Genomic DNA, 23181 nt, shown 5'->3' on the forward strand with positions numbered 1-23181 from the left:
CAAAACACGTTACTTTTCCACTGAGGGTGAGTGAGCCTTATATGCTCTATATAGTCCTCCCCAAAAGATAGGACTGTTCACACAGAAGTTTGCTTGGAAAGGAGGCAAAATTCCTAAATTGCCCCCTATTTTTAAAGCCATTGACATACTAGGGCTCAGTCCAAATTCACCGAACCCCACTTGGGATTTCTGAGAGATTGCTGCTAAGCTGGAAACAGCCAGCATTCCTGTAATGCGCACTCTGCAATTCTGAAGTTCAGAGTGTCTGTGGTGGCATGAATTGTTATGAAGGCAACAGCTTACTTAAGTAGATGTAGCAGTCAGAGTTGAAATACTTCAGCTGACACAGCAAGAAAAAACCCAACGTTTTCTGGCCTTAGCACTCAAGGGTTTTATCTGGAGAATGTGAGGTTGGTTTACACATCCATATGCTCCATTTGATGTGCCATCTTTCCAGAGCTTAGTAGTGAAACCAAGGAAGCAACACAAAAGCTGAGAGCAGGATTTTGCGTTTCAGCTGTGATAGCCATTTCAGCTTTTAAATCATCCCTCGATAATGTGGTTACTCAAACACAAGCATAATGAACAGATCACAGAGGAGCGTTCTTACCATGATGCCAAACTTCAGGGTGGCCATGAAAGTAAGATCCTATTCCATGTCCGACAAAATAGGGACAGACTCGAAAATTGTTCTGATGGGCAATGTGGCTTTAAAGAAAAGCAAAACAGAGAACATTTTTGAGAGAAAGACACACGATGTATTTGGAAAAAGAGTTACATTTCAAGGCCTATATCCAGTTGCTAGTTCCAACTTAGAGGTAGATCCAAGGAATCAATAGGAGTTATGCATGTGTTAACATGTTCAGAGGCTAAGTACCATTAGATTACTTAGGACTAACAATTGGATCTAAGCCAATCTCTTTATATACACACACACACACTTTTAACTATTAAGGACATTGTATATTTTCATGTAAAGTAAATTACAACAAGCAGGAAGAGTGTTGAGAACAGGTTTGTTGCCAATATTTTGGCACTCCTGAAGAAATTATTCCAAAAAATAGAGCTGCTGCCACAGTTCCAAAGTGGCTGGATACCCTCATCTGCTTGCCTATGAAAAAAAGAGAACATATTGCTTTTGAAAGATCACTGCCACATATAGGGAACTTTATTTCAGAAAGATAAGGGAAGTGACAGCTTTGTTTTTCTTTAGCTGGTCAGGGAGTTAAAAATATGTGTTTCAGAGGGTTATTCCAGAAATGAGAGACAGTATGATGTAGTAGTTTCAGTATTGGACTATGACTCTGGAGACCAGGGATGCATCTAAACTATAGAATCAATGCAGCTTGACACCACTTTAACTGCCAGAGCTTTATGGTATGGACTCATGGGAGCTGTAGTTTGGTGAGGCACCAGCACTCTTTGGCATGGAAGACTAAGGACTTTGTAAAACTACAACATCTGTAATTCCACACTACTGGGCCATGGCTCTTAAAGTGGCGTGAATGTATTAATTCCACAGTGTAGATTTACTCTAGGGCTCAAATCCTGATTCCAGCATGAAACCCATAGAAACCTTGGCTAAGTCACATTCACCCAGGCTCAGAGGAAGACAAAGGCAAATCCTCTGAGAACTAATCTTGCCAAGAACCCCCCATTTATAGGTGTTACAGTCACCTTAACTCAGAAAATGACTTGAAGGCACATAACAACAAGCTCAAAAACACTTTTGACAATTAAAATCAGACCAGCTTTTCTTGTGGGTGTATAGAAAGTTTAGTGTGTCAGGGAACAGAGAACACTACCAAGCTGGCAGTTCCAAGAAGGAGGAATATAAAGCTGGAATTTCATGAACAAAATCATTTATATTAGGAAAACATGGCCTAGGTTTATACTAACCTCTTATGAGCATTATTTTGCTGCCACTGAGTTATTTACAGTTTGAGTGCTATTGACAGTCTTCTTTGGTGCCACCTTATATGGAATTGGATTAGTTTGGGCCCAGTACTACCATTAGGTAGAACAAGACTACTATCTCAGGTGGCAGATCTTGAGGGTCAAAAGTGGCAGTCGCACACCTGTTCTACCATATCTCCGGCCTACTTTCCTTGATGCGACACCATGCCTTTGCCTCTCAACCAAGTCAAGCTGCCAGACAAGTTTTAAGTTTAGAGGATGCTTTCCTACTGTCAGTGTTGAAGTAAGACTGAGATGCCAGTTCAGTTTCCTTTTTATATGGAAGGGAATTGTGCCATTTTATCCTTTGCATCACTCAGCAAATTGTCTTGGGCTGAACCTCTCATTTGTTCAGTCTAGTCCAGTTGCATTTACCCCTACATATGCTGATAAATTTGTTTTAACGGGAGGTCATGCAGGTTGAACATGCACGTAAAGTATTTGCTTCGCATTGAAGCCAATGCTGCTCCACATGAAAAGCCCGTAGAAGATTAATAAAACCAAAATGGTTATTTTTCTTTACAACTACTCTCACTGCATTTAGATAGGAGGCAGAGAGGACTGAACAATTTCCTGCTCAGATACTTCCCCATGAATTTGGACAGAAATGCACTACAATGCTCATCCCTTGTGCCAGTGTCAGAAAAATATGTGTGGAAATGTAAAAGGTTCTGCTGCATTTCCCAAACAAAGTTATTTTTGAACCCAGTAAACTTCTGCAGCCATGCTTATGTGAGAAATTAGGATGGAGACAGAAAGGTCAGCAATGATCCTTAGTAGCACACCTTTGCACAAGCTAAGCATATGTTGGTGTTTTTATGCGTTCTACCATGCTTTTGATACTGTAAATCATATGATACTGTAAATCATCGCCTTCTCCTGGGAAAAATTTACAATATCACAAAGGACTACCACCTCACCCGCTTCATATGAAATCTGCTAAAAAACAGGAGCTTTTTTTTGTTGAGGTACAGGGTAAGAGAAGCAGATGGCAAAACCAGAAGAATGGCCTGCCTCAGGGGAGCATACTTGCTCCATCAATGTTTAACAGTCATTTGCACAAATGACCAGCCACTGCAAGAAGGGACAGAGAGTTTCATCTATGCTGATGATCGTGCCATCATCGCTCAAGCAGGGAGCTTTGAAATGGTTGAATAGAAGCTCTCAAAAGCTTTAGGTGCTCTTACTGCCTATTATCGGGAAAACCAGCTGATTCCTAATCCATCTAAAACACAGACATGTGGTTTCATCTTAAGAACAGACAAGCATCTTGAGCCCTGAGGATTATCTGGGAAGGAATCCCACTGGAGCATTGCAGCACACAAAAATACCTGGGAGTCACTCTGGACCATGCTCTGACTTATAAGAAGCACTACTTGAATATCAAGCAAAACGTGGGTGCTAGAAATAACATCATATGAAAGCTGACTGGCACAACCTGGGGATCACAACCAGTTAGAGTGAAGACATCTGCCTTTGTGCTTTGCTACTCTGCTGCCAAGTATGCATGCCCAGTGTGGAATACATCTCACCGCACTAAAACAGTGGATGTGGCTCTTAATGAGACATGCCGCATTATCACAGGATGTCTATGCCCTACACCACTGGAGAAATTATACTGTTTAGCCAGTATTGCACCACTTGACATCTGTTGGGAAGTAGCAGCCAATAATGAAAGGACCAAGGCATTGATATCTCAGGCCCATCGTCTGTTCGAATATCAGCTAGCAAGCTAATACCTTAAACCAAGAAATAGATTCCTAAGATAGGTAGAGCTACTCGCAGGAACACTTCAGCAAGCGAGAGTCCAAAAGTGGCAGGCTAAAACCCGGAGCCTCAATCCATGGCTGATACCAGATGAGAAACTCCCCCCTGGGCACACAGAAGACTGGGTAACTTGGAAGATGCTGAACAGGCTGTGCTCCAGGACCACAAAATGCAGAGCTAATCTTAAGAAATGGGGTTACAAAGTGGAGTCCACAAAGTGCAAGTGTGGAGAAGAACAAGCCACAGCCCACTTACTACAATGCAGCCCGAACCCTGCCATATACACAATGGAGGATCTTCCCACAGCAACAACAGAGACACTCCAAGTGGTTAGCTTTTGGCCAAAGGAAATCTAATATAATGTCAAGTTTTAAACTTTGTGTCTTTTAAAAAATACATTATAACTCTACTCCCAATTCGCTTCTAACACAATAAATTAATAAAACCACACTTTTCCATGTCTTTACCATAATAAGAACCACCCCAACTTGACATGGCTCAAGTGATTCTTCATAATGGACATATAAGCTGGCCATGTGTTGTTCAAGATAAACAGTAGATGCTACGAGAAGTAATTATGGCAAACATTGTGTATCTATAGAGGCAAGTCTACATAAGAGCAAACTGACACTAGAAAGGAAATTATACATTTGACATTGAAAACATTGAGTTCCAGTTATTTCCTCATTTCTCAAATGAGGTACTTCTTTTCAGTATTCCAGCTTTGCCTTCTTTGAAAACAATAAGCTTTTAGACCCTAAGCTTCAGGGACCAAGGAAGCCAATCTCAGACACTGAACTTTCCCCATCCATTTCTGAATTTCTATGTTACATTTACAACAGGGATTGGAATGATATGACCTTACATACCATGTGTTGGTCAGCATCTCTCAGCATCTGCTGGTTAAGGCTGCTGGTTCAACAACATCTGGAGGGCTGTTTGAGTTTCATCTTCCCCCACACCAATGTGCTCAAAGTGGAGTCAGGATTCTTCTCCTCCCGACATTATCTGCTCTTAAGAGAGAATGACTGGCCCAAGATGATCCAATAAGTTCAGTGGTTTAATTCAGCCCTTGAACATGGATTTCCCAAGTCAAATCCAAGTCTAAAACGGTAACAGGTGAAGGATGGGACATGTGGCTTTTTATGGATTATTTTAAATTTTAATTAAAATTGTACAAGTTTGTTGATACCTCTTTGTTTCTTTAAACAGGAGGAAAGAGGAAGTATTATTATTATTATTGTTGTTATTATTATTATTTTATTGTATGACACAGCAAACAAGATAGACATGCTGGATTTCATATATATATATATATATATATATATATATATATATATATATATATAAAATTATTATTTTATTATGACACAGCAAACAAGATAGATATGCTTGATTTCGTATCACAAAATCACAAGTCGAACACTTCCCAAGTGTCTAGGACTATGTGATGTATTTTCGGATGATGCGTGCAGATCCCAGTAGGGTGGCCTTTTGCAGCTGGCAGATCGTAATTTTGTCAATGTCTATTGTTTCCAAATGCCGGCTGAGATCTTTTGGCGTGGCACCTAGTGTGCCCATCACCACCGGGACCACCTGCACTGGTTTCTGCCAGTCTTTGAAGTTCAATCTTGAGGTCTTGATAGCGGCTGAGTTTTTCCTGTTGTTTTTCATCAATGCGACTGTCACCTGGGATGGCAACATCAATGATCCGAACCTTTTTCTTTTCCACAACTGTGATATCTGGTGTGTTGTGTTCCAGAACTTTGTCAGTCTGGATTCGGAAGTCCCACAGTATCTTTGCATGTTCATTTTCCAATACTTTTGCAGGTTTGTGATCCCACCAGTTCTTTGCTGCTGGCAGGTGGTACTTGAGGCATAAGTTCCAATGAATCATTTGGGCCACATAGTTGTGCCTCTGTTTGTAGTCTGTCTGTGCAATTTTCTTACAGCAGCTGAGGATATGATCAATGGTTTCGTCGGTTTCCTTGCACAGTCTGCATTTTGGGTCATCAGCTGATTTTTTGATCTTGGCCTTAATTGCATTTGTTCTGATGGCTTGCTCCTGGGCTGCAAGGATCAGGCCTTCTGTCTCCTTCTTCAGTGTCCCATTCATGAGCCAGAGCCAGGTCTTCTCCTTATCAGCTTTTCCATCAATTTTGTCAAGGAACTTTCCATGCAATGTTTTGTTGTGCCAGCTGTCAGCTCTAGTTTGTAGTGCGGTTTTCTTGTACTGGTTTTTTGTCTGCTGCTGCTGTTGTTGTTGTTGTTGTTGTTGTTATTATTATTATTATTATTATTATTATTATTATTATTTCTCTGATTTCTCTGATTATTTCTCTATTTTGCCAACATTTCTGCTGCACTGTAGTGAAGAGGGGAGAACACTGGGTTTCCTGTCAGGGGCATTGATTAACTATTGTTAAAACCACTTTGAAGTTCCAAATCATGTAGGCCTCTGCCAAAGTTGAATATATGTAGACATTCAAAGCAAATGCTGTAAAGCATAGGTATGCCTGAGAGATTTAATAACTCCACAGCAATTTAAAGGGAACCATATGAAAGATACCTGAATTAAAGGGGGGGGGGCACTTTCTTCAATTCCTGCTCTTAATGACGAATTCTTAAATCTGTAAAGACTTTTTAAAATAGCCATGCTGATAATGAGGAACATGCCAAAATCTAAATTAATGTAATAGATTTATGTAAACAGCTCAAATATAAGAAAAAAGAGTAAGTTTCTGAAATATCCAGATTTCATGGCTAAGTATTAGAAAAAATTAAGATGGACGGAAGGGAATAAGGGTGACATAATGTTAAAGAATTACATTTGTGTAATCATACTCTTCAGGTAAAATGGGGGTGGGATCAATACAGGGCAGCAGTGGCTGGTATCATTTCGTATTCTCAAAATAAGAACAGTAATGATCTGCTCACCTGAATACATATTTGGGAAGTTAACCACACAAAGCTTTTACATCTGTGATTCTCAACCTGCGGTCCCCAGATGTTTTTGGCCTACAACTCCCAGAAATCCCAGCCAGTTTACCAGCTGTTAGGATTTCTGGGAGTTGAAGGCCAAAAACATCTGGGGACCCCAGGTTGAGAACCACTGTTTTACATTATATGTATTACAGTATAAATATTTTTGTTAGACCAGTAATAAAATGTTGGAATTACAGCTTCCCCTGAGTTGTCTTCACGTGAAGATTCAGCTGGCATGAGACTGATTAATTCAACAGAAGCCCAAGGTTTTGGGGCATTTGACTTGGAGAGAGACGAAAAATCTTGCTATTATGATTTCAAATAAACTAGCCTATTTGCTTCTGAAAGTGAGGGCATGACTCCTTCCTGAGGGTTTGTTTACGCAGGGCTTTGTCAGGGACATCCATGTACTTGCCCCATTGCTCAAGAATGTATTTGCCACTACAATAGTGCCTTTGCCACAATGAATGGCACCCCAGTGCAGAAAAGTGGAAGAGTGGAGAACTAGGTCAATAACTTTTAATGACACTCACAGATAACACCTTGAATGGATTTTTTTGAACAGGTCCTATAGATTAGCTACTGCTCGCCTACCACACCAACAAAAATCTTTAGCTATTACAGTATTTTGTTTGATTCTGGAGTACAGCAGAGTATAGATCTCAAAGTATGATAGCTTAAATGTCTTTATGGATCTCCTAACCACTCACAGGGAGTTAAGTAATGACACAAAGAAGCAGGAACATGAAAGTTAAAAGATTTTTTAAAAAGTCCTCATGGGATTGGAGAGGTTTTTTTTTTAAAAACACACTGTTTTGTTGGAAACTCCCAAGAGAGAAGTAAACATGAGAAATAGACAGGAAGCCAACTGAGTTTTCTCACAAACACACAGTTGTGAACAGAGATAAAAGGTAAGAACAAACATCTAATTACTCCCCTCTGCTCCTTTTTGTATCTCCTTACTATTTTTTAACGTTTTTGCTGCAAACATAATCTAATCAATTTTCTATTTGGGTTTGCTTGTCCTGAGGCCGTTAATATAGTTTGTATTTTTTGGGCTTTCTCTCCACCAGCACATGTCTGGGTGATTAGCAGTGGACCCACAAGGTATTATGACTCACAATCTTTCTATGACAGTGATAGCAGTAACAAAAGGGCTCTCGACCCACTCTCAATTATATTGCTGAAGTGAAGAAAGCTTGGATAACAAGGAATAGATTTTTCTTAAGAACTGTAACATTAATTTAGTAATAATATTTAAAGCAAACTCAAGATTCTTTGATTCTGAAAAGGTCTCCAACACTAGGCTAAGGATACTGAATATCAATGCTCTGGAAAAACAATAAAAATACATCCCAGGGTTACTCTGGTTTAAGTTCAAAGGAAGGATGGTCAGATAGTAAATCAAAATCCACTGGTAGATATCTGATAAGTCTGCAGTAGTTTTACAATAGTTTTTTTTTACCACCAGATGATTGATAATGACAACAGGAAGATGATCCCATCAAGAAAATTATAGTGCTTAAAGGAAAAAGGTTAAAGGAGGAAAGGATGAGGATAGAAAGACTCTGAGATCAATCCACTTTTGATGCACCAGGTTTGAGCAAAGTGCAGCCCACGACTATACATGCTCTCTAAGATGTTTTTGTTGGCCACCTCATTTTCCCTAATTTTGTTTGTAAAATTGGTGTGAACTTGCTTTTTTAAAAATGGGTTGCAACTGGAATTTGCTTGGAAATGGCTATGTGCACTATAGTTAATGGATCAGTAAATACAGTAGTCCATATAGCTCTGTTTAGTTCAACACCAATAATCAATACTATGTGAATTAAATTCAAGTACACTTAAGGCAAAATCATGTGCAAATATGAATTTAATGGTGGGGATTCTTCTCTGTAATTATGAGTGGGCAATTTTTAAATTAATATAACAGTGTTTAAAAATATTTAATTTTAATCTTGGTGTCTATATATTTAGCTTCTTGGTCTTCAATTTCTATGCTACTCAAAACCAGGGCTCAGATTCCTTAATCCAAAGTGTATGGCTTTCAAACCTAGCTAAGGTTACTGCATCTTGGAGCTCTAATACAGCACAAAACAGATCTAAAGCTATCCTAGCTTTTCAAATAAAGCAACAGCATACATTTTTCTCTATATATGTAGACAAACTTTAAAAAAATCAGTTTGTAAATAGTTAAGCATCAACCATAAGCTTTACATAACACACATATAAATGAACACTAAAAGCATGAAAATACAACCCTTACTTACAGAAATGGTTGCCACTCTTTGCATGACTTAAGTGTGTAAACAGCAATGCTATCCATTTGGGCAAACCTCAACTACCAGTTCATGTCTAAAATCTAATGTCCTTTTAGCTTAGTGGGAATTTTATACTGACTTAACATTGCAGTTGGATGTGATATTGTGAAATAGCGTGGTACTTATTTACTTACTTACTTACTTAGGCGATCCCTCATAGTTCGAGGATGATGGTCCGTCTTCGCTACCTTGGGGATGGATCCGTAGATGGCTGAAGAGACCTATTCTTGATCTGCATGTTCTCCCGCAGTGAGGACATCGGTTTCCAGGTGGAAGGCGGTCTCGGTCAGGGTTGGCTTGACGCTCCTTCCTCTTGGCACGTTTCTCCCTTAAGCCCTGCATTCGTGCCTCTTCGAACTCTGCAGCACTGCTGGTCACAGCTGACCTCCAATTAGAGCGCTCAAGGGCCAGGGCTTCCCAGTTCTCAGTGTCTATGCCACAGTTTTAAAGGTTGGCTTTAAGCCCATCTTTAAATCTCTTTTCCTGCCCACCAACATTACATTTCCCATTCTTGAGTTCGGAGTAGAGTAGCTGCTTTGGGAGATGGTGATCGGGCATTTGGACAATGTGGCCAGTCCAGCGAAGTTGATGGCATAGGAGCATCGCTTCAATGCTGGTGGTCTTTGCTTCCTCAAGCACGCTGACATTTGTCTGCCTGTCTTCCCAAGAGATTTGCAGGATTTTTCTGAGGCAACGCTGATGGAAACGCTCCAGGAGTTGGGTGTGATGTCTGTAGACCGTCCACGTTTTGCAGGCGTAGAGCAGGGTTGGCAGGACAATGGGTTTATAAACGAGCACCTTGGTATCTCTACGGATGTCCCGGTCATCAAACACTCTCTGCTTCATATGGAAGAGCTCAGGCGGTGTTGTATTTCAGTGTCGATGTTGACTTTTGTGGAGAGGTGGCTGCCAAGGTAGTGGAAATGGTCAACATTTTCTAATGTTACACCATTAAGCAGTATTCCTGGCATTGAAGAGGGATTAGCTGATGCCTGTTGGAAGAGCGCTTTGGTTTTCTTGATGTTCAGTGAGAGGCCGAGCTTCTCGTATGCTTCTGCAAAGGCGTTTAGAGTGGCTTGTAGGTCTTCTTCTGAATGCGCACAGACTACGTTGTCATTGGCATATTGGAGTTCTATAACAGATGTTGTGATGACCTTTCATGTTTTGGCTTTCAGTCTGCTGAGGTTAAATAGCTTGCCATCTGTTCGATAGATGATTTCCACTCCAGTGGGAAGCTTCCCATCAACAAAGTGATGTTGATACAATATTTATATGGTGCACCTTACCCAGTCTACTTTTACAATCTCTCAGTTTTAATCCATGTTTTTATTAGTTCTTGTTTTTTATTGGCTAATGTTTTATTTTATTTTTTTATTTTTTATTTTTTATTGTGCAAGTTGTTGTCTATTGTTGTGTTTTATACTGCTACTGTTTTTATTCGGGCTTGGCCCCATGTAAGCCGCCCTAAATCCCCTCCGGGGAGATAGAGGCGGGGTATAAAAATAAAGTTGTTATTATTATTATTATTATTATTATTATTATTATTATTATTATTATTATTATTATTATTATTATTATTATTATGTGATATTGTGAAATAGCGTGGTGACACAAAGTGAAAACTATAAAACATGAGGCATCTGATCACTTGAAATAACATTGCATTTACAAATATCTATACTGCATTGTTTTCACAATGAGTTTGGCTGAGATAGTAAGATGAGATGGCATATAATTTATACATTTTTCCACTACTCAGAGAAAGAAGGAATGGAAAGCTATCAGTTAAGTTGGGATTCAGACTTCACACTTCCTTTGGGAACATGAATAGCTTTATGTGGCAGGTCAAGATTTAGGAAAAGATGGTCATAAAGATAAAGGAACAGCTTTACACACTTGAGTCACATGCCCAAAGGTCAAAACTTTTGTGATATAAACTCTGGATTTTATTTCTTAAATGTCTAACTAGACATCTCACTTGTGGGAAGCACTGTTATCCATATTTTGAGGAAACAACAAGGACTTGAAAGAAGAAAAGCTCTGATAATTTTCCTACTAGCAGCAGCAAGGATAGAAATCACTTAACAATAGAGGCACTTAAAGGAACGATCAGTCACAAATGGCTGGAGAGAGTGTGCTAAACAGCCTTGTGTGAAAAACTGACTTGCAATTTGAAAATGTTATCCAGTCAGGAGAACAACTTCATTGAAACTTGATAGTCTTTTTTTATATAATAATTTTTATTGAAACTTTGTTGTTACATAAAAGTGAAATAGGGGATAAAGACTAAGGGAAAGGTTAGTGGGGAAGAATTTGGGGGGAGGGGGAATGGGGTGGTAAGGGAGGAAAAACTTGATATTCTTTTATTGCTCTTCTAACAAGAACACTTCCCCATTTAAACTGCCACTACATATGACCAAGTTTTGGCTAAATGCTTTCTGAACCATAGGGACTGTTGAGTCAAACAACTACCTGAGTGAGCCCCTAAATCAGGGGTCCCCAAATTAAGGCCCGGGGGCCGGATGCGGCCCTCCAAGGTAATTTACCTGGCCCCTGTCCTAAACTTTAGACTTAGGGTTGACCTAACTCTGCCTGGTCTTTGGAGGTCTCTTTGCTTACTTATGGCCTTAGGAGATCATCTAGACTGTCTTTGGAGGTCTCTTTGCTTAGCTACAGCCTTATGAGACCATCTAGATGGCTTTTGGAGGTCACTTTCCTTACCTATGGTTCTATGAGACTGTCTAGATGGTCTTTGGGGGTCTCTTTGCTTACCTATGGTCTTATGAGATTGTCTAGATGGTCTTTGAAGGTCTCTTTGCTTAGGTGCGGCTTTATGAGTCCATCTAGATGGCTTTTGGAGGTCACTTGCCTTACCTATGGTCCTATGAGACTGTCTAGATGGTCTTTGGAGGTCACTTTGCTTACCTATGGTCTTATGAGTTCGTCTAGATGGTCTTTGGAGGTCTCTTTGCTTAGCTACAGCCTTATGAGACCATCTAGATGGCTTTTGGAGGTCACTTTCCTTACCTATGGTTCTATGAGACCATCTAGATGGTCTTTGGAGGTCTCTTTGCTTACCTATGGTCTTATGAGATCATCTAGATCAGAGGTCCCCAAACTAAGGCCATTGACCTGGCCTCTGTCCTAAACTTTAGACAGGGTTGACCTAAGTCTGAAATGACTTGAAGGCACACAACAACAACAATCCTATTTTTGGACTATTTCATCATAGTCTGGCCCCCCAGCAGTCTGGGGGACTGTGAATCAGCCCTCCACTTAAAAGGTTTGAGGACCCCTGCCCTAAATGATCCCAGCAATGCACGTACAATCTGATGATTCTTAGTATACCAACTGTGATTTGTTATTCTGTTGTTGTTATTACAGACATTAATATCTTTGGTTTAGAACCTAGGGCAAAGATGGACTGAATTTGTGTGTGTGTGTGTGGGGGGGGGGGTATTTTTGGAGCAAAAAGCAATCTCAGAATCCTCCAATACGGTTTTTACACATTCACTTTTTGCTCCAATGTACACTTCTTTCCATTCCTGCTTCTGTACCATTAAAAATAACATAAATTCTTATCAGCATTTATTCTCTCTTGGAACAGTTTAGTGATGTCACATATAATTTGGTTAGATTTGGTGGGCTCTTACAAAGCCAAATCAGAGTAAGTGTAATGTGTCAAAACATGTTTGTAACTCCTACAAAAACCACCAAATTAGAAGGCCATTTTGCATTAGGTTGAACATTTGGCTGGCATAACTTTTAATAGCAATCCTAAAGGGAACTTTTACAAATTACAAACATTGCGGCATTTCAACCCTAATGAGACAACAAGGGTTAAGTAGTGTCAAATGCAAAGAACATTGCTCTTTATTAATGGATTTCAACTAACCAGCAGTAGAAGTGCCTTGTCATTGGCTGGACTTCTGCAGTGTCATAGAATGTTTTGGCAATTTTGTCTGCATATAAATTAAACTGTCAGTGTAAAAGTCCTACAAATGGGGACCCATTGTGTTGATGGGACCAGATGCAGATAGACAGAGTGGTATTACTAATGCATGGGTGATCAGCTGGCAGGCTAAGTGTGCAAATAGTGCTACGGTAGGGATGTAAAAGAATCCCTTTTAGTGTCAGGGAAAGTAGCCATTTTCTAGCTTCTGAGGGTGACTGCAAGATGAAATGTAACTTGCATCAAAAGCTCCTCAAGGCCTAAAGGGTGTTTCAGAGGAAATGAATGCACACAGTGCACATATTTTAAAATGTATACAAGTGAAAAAATACACAAAAACATGCTTTCACTAGTGAAGGAAATGTGTATATTACGTAAAATGCATACATAAAGGCACACATTAGGAAAAATGCACTGAAAATGCAGGGTGAAATAATAATAATAATAATAATAAAAATAATAATAATAATAATAATAATACTTTATTTTTATATCCCGCTCCCATCTCCCCCAGGGGGACTCGAGACGGCTCACATGGGAAACAAGCCCAATGACACATATAATAAACAGTCATACAATAAAACCAATATAAACAATAAAACCATATAACAGCATAAGCATAATTTGAGAAAGGCAACCAAATTGAGAATGAGAATTTTCCACATCCCTATTGTAAAATGGCTACGTGCAAAACGGAGATTACTTCTATTTACTCGAGTATAATGCACCATCAAATTTAATGTATTTTTAATTTATTGTGTATTTTTGTGGCATTAAATGGTTGAATTTTATGTTGTAAGCCACCCCGAGTCCCCATAAGGAGATGGAGCAGGATATAAAGTTTGTTTGATTGATAATGCGCACCTCAATTTTGAATGTGTGCATTACAAAAAAAAAAAAGGATTTGCTGTCAAATGTAATGTGAGGTGATGGTGGCCATGAAAAGGCTGGTGGGAAGCCACGCCCTTCTGCCTGGCCTGATCGGAAGTGGGTCGTAGCCACAAAAAGGCTGGTGAGAAGCCATGTACCTCCGCTTGGCCTTCCCACCAGCCTTTTCATAGCCACTGTTGTCACTCCATCCTCAGCTGGGATCTCTTGCCCAACAGCACAGGCAAGTTTAGATTCACAATTCTAATGCACCATCGAATCTAACGTGCCCCTCTATTTTAGCGATGTAATTTAGCAAAAACGGGTGAGTGTTACACTCGAGTAAATATGATAAATGTTGTTATGGTCAAGACAGGGATATTGCTAGGCCTAGGACTCTGTCCCTGAATCTATCTCTCAGGAATGCTAGATTTAGTCTTATATGTATAACATAGTCACTTAACGTATGCAAGTTCTATGCAGATTTTGTTCAATAGGCCTAGTCCCCAAATCTTTTAAGTAAATACTCCTCTAGATTAGTCTCCGTGAGTAGATAATGAGAACCATAAAAATCTACCAAATAAATTTCCACTACAATGATTTATTTTATTTCATTTGTCATTACATTGGCATTTGGAAAATAGTCTACTAATTTTCAAAATTGTTCCCAATTGATACTAAATTGTAAATTATGAGTGGGAGATTGACATAGATATGTCTTTTACCACTGATGTCTTATACAGACTGAGCATCACAAACAGTTTAATGCTCAGATGCAATTACTAGTCCCAACTACAGTAGATACACTGAATCAATCAAACTAACGTGATGATTTACCAAGTTCCCATGGAACTACAATAGATTCAGATTCATATACATTATGTGCATTCCCTTAAAGAGTAACCTGTGTGTATGGCTCAGCATAGATAATAATAATAATAATAATAATAATAATAATAATAATAATAAAACTTTATTTATACCCTGCCACCATCTCCCCAACGGGGACTCGGGGCGGCTTACATGGGGCCATGCCCAGAACAGTACAATATAGCAAAATATAAAACAACATATCATAATACAATTAAACAATACAATAAATAATCATGTACAATGCAACACAAAATCTCTCTCTCTCTCTCTCTCTCTCTCTCTCTCTCTCTCTCTCTCTCTCTCTCTCTCTCTATATATATATATATATATATATATATATATATATATATATATATATATAACAGGGCGGGCCGCATGAGACACTTAGTTAAAACTTGGGGTGAGAAAAGGATAAGAATACAACCACGGAGAACAGGGACATAAGAAAAAAACAATCTAGAGGATAGATGTTGGGGGAGATATGAATACAGATTCTCCAAAGCCCAAAAGCATCAACACAGTCATCTGCTGGACCTCACAATTGCCACTGAGGGGCTTGCCTACTTCATAAATGTATTGTGGATCAGCAGTGAGCAGAAGTAAATCTGTAAATAATCAAGACCAGTTATGTAGTGCACTTCTGAGATGTAGATCTCATTGACCATCTAGACTGACAATAGATAGGTATCTGTCTAAGTGAGGTCTCCTGCTGTGTTACTGTACTGGAAATTACAGCTGATTGAAGAGGGACAAATTTCCTCCTTTTTGGAGTACCACTCTAAAAAACTATTGTATGGTCAGAAATTTCAGCAACTGGAATTCAGAGTAACAGCCTTGTCAGCTTTTTTCCAGTTTGAAATATAAGATTGGCTTTGTTGTTTTCTAGTGCTGCAGCTTCTTCATGCTCAGTTCTGGTCAGTTAAAACAGAGGAATTAGTTTCTTGTGCTCAACCGTGGCCAAGGCTGGCCTTTCTATTAGGCAAACAGAGATGATTTCCTCAAGCAGATGTGAAGTGTCAAGAAAGGCCAGCAAACCCCTAATCTTTATTGCCAGTGACGGTGTCCATGAGATTTTTTGCTCAGAGGACAAAATAGTTTGACATATGCCATGCATCAAGGTACCTGGACATTTGTGGGTAAGGATGTCATGTGTTGTCGAAGGCTTTCATGGCCAGGATCACAGGGTTGTTGTATGTCTTTCAGGCTGTGTGGCCATGTTCCAGAAGTATTCTCTCCTGACGTTTCGCCCACATCTATGGCAGGCATCCTCAGAGGTTGTGAGGGATGCCTGCCATAGATGTGGGCGAAACGTCAGGAGAGAATACTTCTGGAACATGGCCACACAGCCCGAAAGACATACAACAACCAAGGATGTCATGTGTTACTCTGCCTTAAACAGCAAAATGACTTTTGACCTGGAGCAGCACTACAGAACTGCTTTTATAATGCTGTGCATTTTTTTTTAAAAAAACCTTCATTTATGCTGAACTTGTAACCTAGACAACAGTGTTGCCCAAAGAGGGAGCAATGATACTGAAACAAAATGCAAATGTTAAAAATTATAAGTGTGCAGAAGAATCATAGTTCACTTATGACCAAACCATCTGAATCTTAATGTATTTTAGACTGCACAGTATTTCCTTTTTCAATCTATTCAGCCAAATTATGCTCAGTTGTTGTACAATGGGCCCTTGGTACCCACTGGATAGCAAAATCTGTGGATGCTCAGATCCCATTATTTTACAATAGCATAGCAAAATGGTGTCCCTTATCTAAAATGGCAAAACTGAGGTTTGATTTTTGGATTTTTTGGTAATATTTTCAAGTCATTGATGGTTGAATCCATGGATACAGAATCTGTGGATATGGAGCATGTATGGGCAAATTTCAGCCTTCCAGGTGTTTTGGACTTCAACTCCCAGAAATCTCAGCCAGCTTACCTGCTGTTAGGAACTGTGGGAGTTAAAGTCCAAAACACCTGGAGGGCTGAAATTTGCCCAAGCCTGATATGGAGGATCAGGTGTACCTATTGAATTCCACTTCTGAGAAACTTCCAGGAGGCAGAGAAAACAGATGTATTGAGGATATAAGACACTGCTTCTTACCTAAACACCTGGGTCATGTAAAATGTATTGGGTGGAAAGGGGTCAGGAGTGGAAAAAGTTTAACAAGTCCTAAGAGACACCTTCATGGGCTGCTCTCATTTTCTGTGATGCTGTCATGTCTGTATATGTGGAATGGGGAACAAAAGAAGGGGGAATTGTCATGAGAATTTACTTGCAATCATTCTGCCCAAGATAGCACTAGCTTATTTTTTCCCTACATAAATCAAGGGTGATGAACGTGTACCCTCAAGGCTATTTTGAAGTCTCCACCCCACTTCTATTTTTTCAGTTTGGCTCAGAACATCAGGCATGATGAACCAACTATTTGATTATTTCAAACGGGATGCCCAACTGTATATTGGTTGATTTGCAGGAGCACATTTTCAGCTCTTGGCGTTTTCAAGACAGACTTACTCCAAGTGTCTTTTACAGAAACTAGAGCTCGCAATGTTCAGGACACAGTCAAAGTCATAGAGAATTTTTACTGTAGAAGCCTATCAAGTCACTTTGCTCAAAATACTGCTGCAGTAGATTTGAATATATATATTTTTAAATACCATCTGTATCATTATATTTGATAAAATGCTTTGCATATCAAGTATGTTAAGGTGTTCAATAATTAATCGTCATGATAAATAGAGGACATATAAAAGGTAGAGAACATAGCACATAGCTCATGGAACCTTGTTTTCAATGTTAGGGATGAGTACTGGAATTCTGTATTATTACTAAGGGCAGAAAGCACCTTTGAGTGTATCTAGAGTACTGCTTCTTAAACTGTGGGTTCCAGCCCCAAATGGAGTCCCCTTAACTCAATATTGGGGTCCTGAAAAATGCAGAAACAGGAAAGGTTTTCTGAAAGCCACCTACTGGCCATTTTAGACATTTACACACATCTGTTTTTGCAGTGTACAGAGGACCCTACAGAAAATGCTTCAGCTGTGCTTCATAAAAAAGGAAAATCAGCCTATTCAGCAAGCTTGCAAATGCCAATTTATTATCATCAAATGTTTGATTTTTATATCTATGTATATAAAAATTTCTTGGGCCGAAAGGGGTTGCAAGTGTAAAAGTTTAAGAAGCCCTGATCTAGGGGCCCGGCTGTGGCACAGGCTGGTGAGCAGCCCGCTGCAATAAATCACTCTGACCATGAGGTCATGAGTTTGAGGCCAGCCCATGGCGGGGTGAGCACCCGTCACTTTAAAAATAAAAATAGCCTCTTCTAGTTGCTGACCTAGCAACCCGAAAGATAGTTGCATCTATCAAGTAGGAAATAAGGTGCCACTTATAAAGTGGGGAGGCAAATTTAACTAATTTACGATATTGGAATGAGGAAGTGCCGTCACAGTGGATGAAGAAGCAGCTGCTGCTCCCGTGGCCAGAACCGAACATCCCCTCAGAAGGAGGTTAAATTGCCTCTGCGTCTGTCTGTCTCTGTTCTATGTGTATATGGGCATTGAATGTTTGCCCTATATGTATATAATGTGATCCGCCCTGAGTCCCCTTCGGGGTGAGAAGGGCGGAATATAAATACTGTAAATAAATAAATAAATTAACGATAGCAAATCTCCTCTCCCTTGCAAAAATACACATCCAGATGTGGAAGAAAAATGTATCAAAACATAGGCAGGCTTCAGCCACTTCATTATGCATTTAAAAAATTAGAAAAGTTAATTGAATTTAACATTTATTTTAACAAGCCGGCACAAACTAGGCTTCAGCTGCATTTTCCTCCATTCAGGATGTTATAGCCCAGGGGTCCCCAAACTAAGGCCCGGGGGCCGTATGCGGCCCATCGAAGCCATTAATCCGGCCCCCACGGCACAAGGGCAGAAGGGGGTTGGGCTAAATGACCCAAGGGGTCTCTTCTTCTCTTACAACCCTTAATATTAATATTAATATTGAGGCTGGGAGGCCATCTGTCAGGGGTGCTTTGCTTGTGCTTTTGGTGCACTGAGGCAAAAGGGAGTTGGACTCAATGGCCCAAGGAGTTTCTTCCAACACTCTTCATTATTATTATTATTATTATTATTATTATTATTATTATTATTAACATCGAGGCTGGGAGGCCATCTGTCAGGGGTGCTTTGTTTGTTCTTTCGGTGCACAGAGGCAGAAGGGGATTGGACTCAATGGCCCAAGGGTCTATTATTATTATTATTATTATTATTATTATTATTATTATTATTATTATTATTATTATTTTATTGTATGACACAGCAAACAAGATAGATATGCTGGATTTCGTTTCACAAAATCACTTCCCAAGTGTCTAGGACTGTGTGATATATTTTCGGATGATGCGCGCAGATCCCAGTAGGGTGGCCTTTTGCAGTTATTATTATTATTATTATTATTATTATTATTATTATTATTATTGACATTGAGGCTGGGAGGCCATCCGTCAGGGGTGCTTTGCTTGTTCTTTCAGTGCACAAAGGCAGAAGGGGATTGGACTCAATGGCCCAAGGGTCTATTATTATTATTATTATTATTATTATTATTATTATTATTATTATTAACATTGAGGCTGGGAGGTCATCTGTCAGGGGTGCTTTGCTTGTTCCTTTTGTGCACTAAGGCAGAAGGGGATTGGACTCAATGGCTCAAGGAGTCTCTTCCAATCCTCATTATTATTATTATTATTATTAATTATTATTGCTCGGTGGCCAACTATAGTCCGGCCCTCCAACGGTCCAAAGGATCATGAACTGGCCCCCTGTTTAAAAAGTTTGGGGACCCCTGTTATAGCCTGACAAATTCCTTACATGTAGTAGATCAATGATTTTGGCTTTGATGTGTGGCAATGTAATAAAAAGCCCTCAGCAACCTTTTTCTTGCAAGATGGGAGTGTGAGAATTGTAAATCACATGTAGTCCCAGAACGTGTGTTTTGTGGCTTTGTGACATTGTTCCCAGATGTCACAGAGGGAGCTCTGCCACATCCAGGCCCTCTTCCTGCCGGATTGACATTTCTACTTGGTAGGAAGGGAAAACAAATAAAGCCTCTACTCCTCCATGATAATTGTGAAACACTTGTCCTCACCAGCAGTATTGGGAGGACATAATCCTTCTTGTCCACTGAGGTTGACTAAAGCTTCTCTCTCCATCCCACCCACAAAGCCACCTTGAAGCAGCCCCTATCTCCAGTTAAAGCCGCCTTCTCCAACCACCCCAGTCTTTGAGTATGCCTGCAGCCAGGGACAATACCGGATGCAGTTCACACTCAAAATACTTGTGGAAACTTGAAAGATGAAAGGGTTTATTTGCCTCTACTGCCCAGTTGCTAAGACTGTGTCATCAGTCTAAAACTCAACGTTTTCCAACATAACCTGACCACATGGACTGGCATCTGTTAGTAAAGACATGAAGGCCAGCATTTAATGCTCATCGTCATCTAGTCTGTACAGCTTACTCAGGAAATCCTTCTCTTGGACACCCTAAAATCCAGTGTTACACATCTGGCAATACTCTGTATTCTACACAGAAGTGACAGGAGAAAGCCATGTACATGAAAGTCAAATGCAATCTTTTCCCCCCATTTAGGATCTAGGGAAATAAAAGTGGCAGGAAATTTAATACTCACAGATATTCAGAGAGATACTGAACAAAGCTGGATGAGGTTTTGGCTGTATTTCTACTTGAATAATGACAGGAAGATCAGCATTTGGCTTCACGTTCAATTGATATAAAGATATACCACCAGAAAGTCTTGCTCATTTTAAAGCAAACCTTAAATGCATCACGCATTATAACAGTCTGTGTTTTTGCAATACAGTAGAGTCTCACTTATCCAAGCTAAACGGGCTGGCAGAAGCTTGGATAAGCGAATATCTTGGATAATAAGAAGGGATTAAGGAAAAGCCTATTAAACATCAAATTAGGTTATGATTTTACAAATTAAGCGCCAAAACATCATGTTGTACAACAAATTTGACAGAAAAAATAGTTCAATACGCAGTAATGTTATTTACAAATTACTGTATTTACTGTAAAATACTGTAATTACTGTATTTACAAATTTAGCACCAAAATATCACGATATATTGAAAACATTGACTACAAAAATGGCTTGGATAATCCAGAAGCTTGGATAAGCGAGGCTTGGATAAGTGAGACTCTACTGTAATAAAAAGTGTCATCCCAAATGATGTTGTTTTTATAAAGTAATGGAACAACATGCAGTGTAACTTTTAAGTGAATGAACTTTAATTTTAAAATTGGGTTTTTTTCCCTACAAATTTTATGTGTGTGTGTGTGGGGGGGGGGGTAACGTTTTTGGGTAAAGTTTTTGGTAAAGTGTAGTTTTCTAAAATGACAACAATATAACTGAAAAAATAACATGGTATTAATGCATTACTTCAAAAAAAAAACTACCCTTGTGCACTTAAAAAAAGCCCACAAGTATCAATATGTAAGGAGAAGTTTTTAAAAAATTTAAGCAGTGTTTCAAACTTTGTTCTACTAAATCACAAGGCTTATGAAAGTAAAAACATGAGTGACCAATTAACTTCGAGGAAAACTTCAGGAAGAGTTCATAATCCCTTAGTCATGAACAGAGTCAAACACATTTAACCTGAAATATTTAGTGATGTAGATTCAGAATTTCATCATCTTTTTTCAGATTTCAACTCAAGACAAACAAATAGTCCAGATCAATTAATCTGGCTGAGACATTTTTAGTTGTGCACTAGAACCACTGGCAATTATCTTCGAGAGTTCTTGGAGAACGGGAGAAGTCCCAGCAGATTGGAGGAGGGCAAATGTGGTCCCTATCTTCAAGAAGGGAAAGAAGAACGACCCAAACAATTACCGTCCGGTCAGCCTCACATCAATACCAGGCAAAATTCTGGAAAAGATCATTAAGGAAGTGGTCTGCGAACACTTAGAAACAAATGCGGTCATTGCTAATAGTCAACACGGATTTACCAAAAACAAGTCATGCCAGACTAATCTGATCTCTTTTTTCGATAGAGTTACGAGTTGGGTCGATACAGGGAATGCTGTGGATGTAGCGTACCTGGATTTCAGTAAGGCCTTCGACAAAGTCCCCCACGACCTTCTGGCAAACAAACTAGTAAAATGTGGGCTAGACAAAACTACGGTTAGGTAGATCTGTAATTGGCTAAGCGAACGAACCCAAAGGGTGCTCACCAATGCGTCGTCTTCATCATGGAAATAAGTGACAAGTGGAGTGCCGCAGGGCTCCATCCTGGGCCCGGTTCTGTTCAACATCTTTATTAACGACTTAGACGAAGGGTTAGAAGGCACGATCATCAAGTTTGCAGACGACACCAAACTGGGAGGGATAGCTAACACTCCAGAAGACAGGAGCAGAATTCAAAACGATCTTGACAGACTAGAGAGATGGGCCAAAACTAACAAAATGAAGTTCAACAGGGACAAATGCAAGATACTTCACTTCGGCAGAAAAAATGGAAATCAAAGATACAGAATGGGGGACGCCTGGCTTGACAGCAGTGTGTGCGAAAAAGACCTTGGAGTCCTCGTGGACAACAAGTTAAACATGAGCCAACAATGTGATGCGGCTGCTAAAAAAGCCAATGGGATTCTGGCCTGCATCAATAGGGGAATAGCGTCTAGATCCAGGGAAGTTATGCTCCCCCTCTATTCTGCCTTGGTCAGACCACACCTGGAATACTGTGTCCAATTTTGGGCACCACAGTTGAAGGGAGATGTTGACAAGCTGGAAAGCGTCCAGAGGAGGGCGACTAAAATGATTAAGGGTCTGGAGAACAAGCCCTATGAGGAGCGGCTTAAAGAGCTGGGCATGTTTAGCCTGCAGAAGAGAAGGCTGAGAGGAGACATGATAGCCATGTACAAATACGTGAAGGGAAGTCATAGGGAGGAGGGAGCAAGCTTGTTTTCTGCTGCCCTGCAGACTAGGACACGGAACAATGGCTTCAAACTACAGGAAAGGAGATTCCACCTGAACATCAGGAAGAACTTCCTCACTGTGAGAGCTGTTCGACAGTGGAACTCTCTCCCCGGGGCCGTGGTGGAGGCTCCTTCCTTGGAGGCTTTTAAGCAGAGGCTGGATGGCCATCTGTCGGGGGTGCTTTGAATGCGATTTCCTGCTTCTTAGCAGGGGGTTGGACTAGATGGCCCATGTGGTCTCTTCCAACTCTACTATTCTATGATTCTATGACTCTATGATTCTACTGAACACAGCTAGATTGAGCCCTCCATCTGTACATTAGGGGCTCACTCAATGTCTTTCCAACTGTAGCAGATACAGAAAGAGCAGACACCGAGAACGGAGCAAAGAGAGAATATTTAAGAAACTGATTAGTCCCATTTTGGGCGTAGATGACTTTTCTTCTGAAGTAAGAAAT

The 23181-nt window shown here is 39.9% G+C and overlaps 1 protein-coding gene across 3 annotated transcripts in view; it reads right to left on the minus strand.

Annotated features, from left to right (window-relative positions):
* metap1d (methionyl aminopeptidase type 1D, mitochondrial) overlaps window positions 1-23181 on the minus strand; it is a 121591-nt gene that overhangs the window by 6182 nt on the left and 92228 nt on the right. For all 3 annotated transcript variants that reach the window (XM_062964489.1, XM_062964484.1, XM_062964491.1), the window contains one exon: window positions 611-708. In XM_062964489.1, coding sequence (XP_062820559.1) covers window positions 611-708 — 98 coding nt within the window. The remainder of the gene's footprint in view (window positions 1-610; window positions 709-23181) is intronic.

This window comes from Anolis carolinensis, chromosome 1, assembly GCF_035594765.1.
Source record: "Anolis carolinensis isolate JA03-04 chromosome 1, rAnoCar3.1.pri, whole genome shotgun sequence".
In the NCBI taxonomy this organism is placed as follows: Eukaryota; Metazoa; Chordata; class Lepidosauria; order Squamata; family Dactyloidae; genus Anolis; species Anolis carolinensis.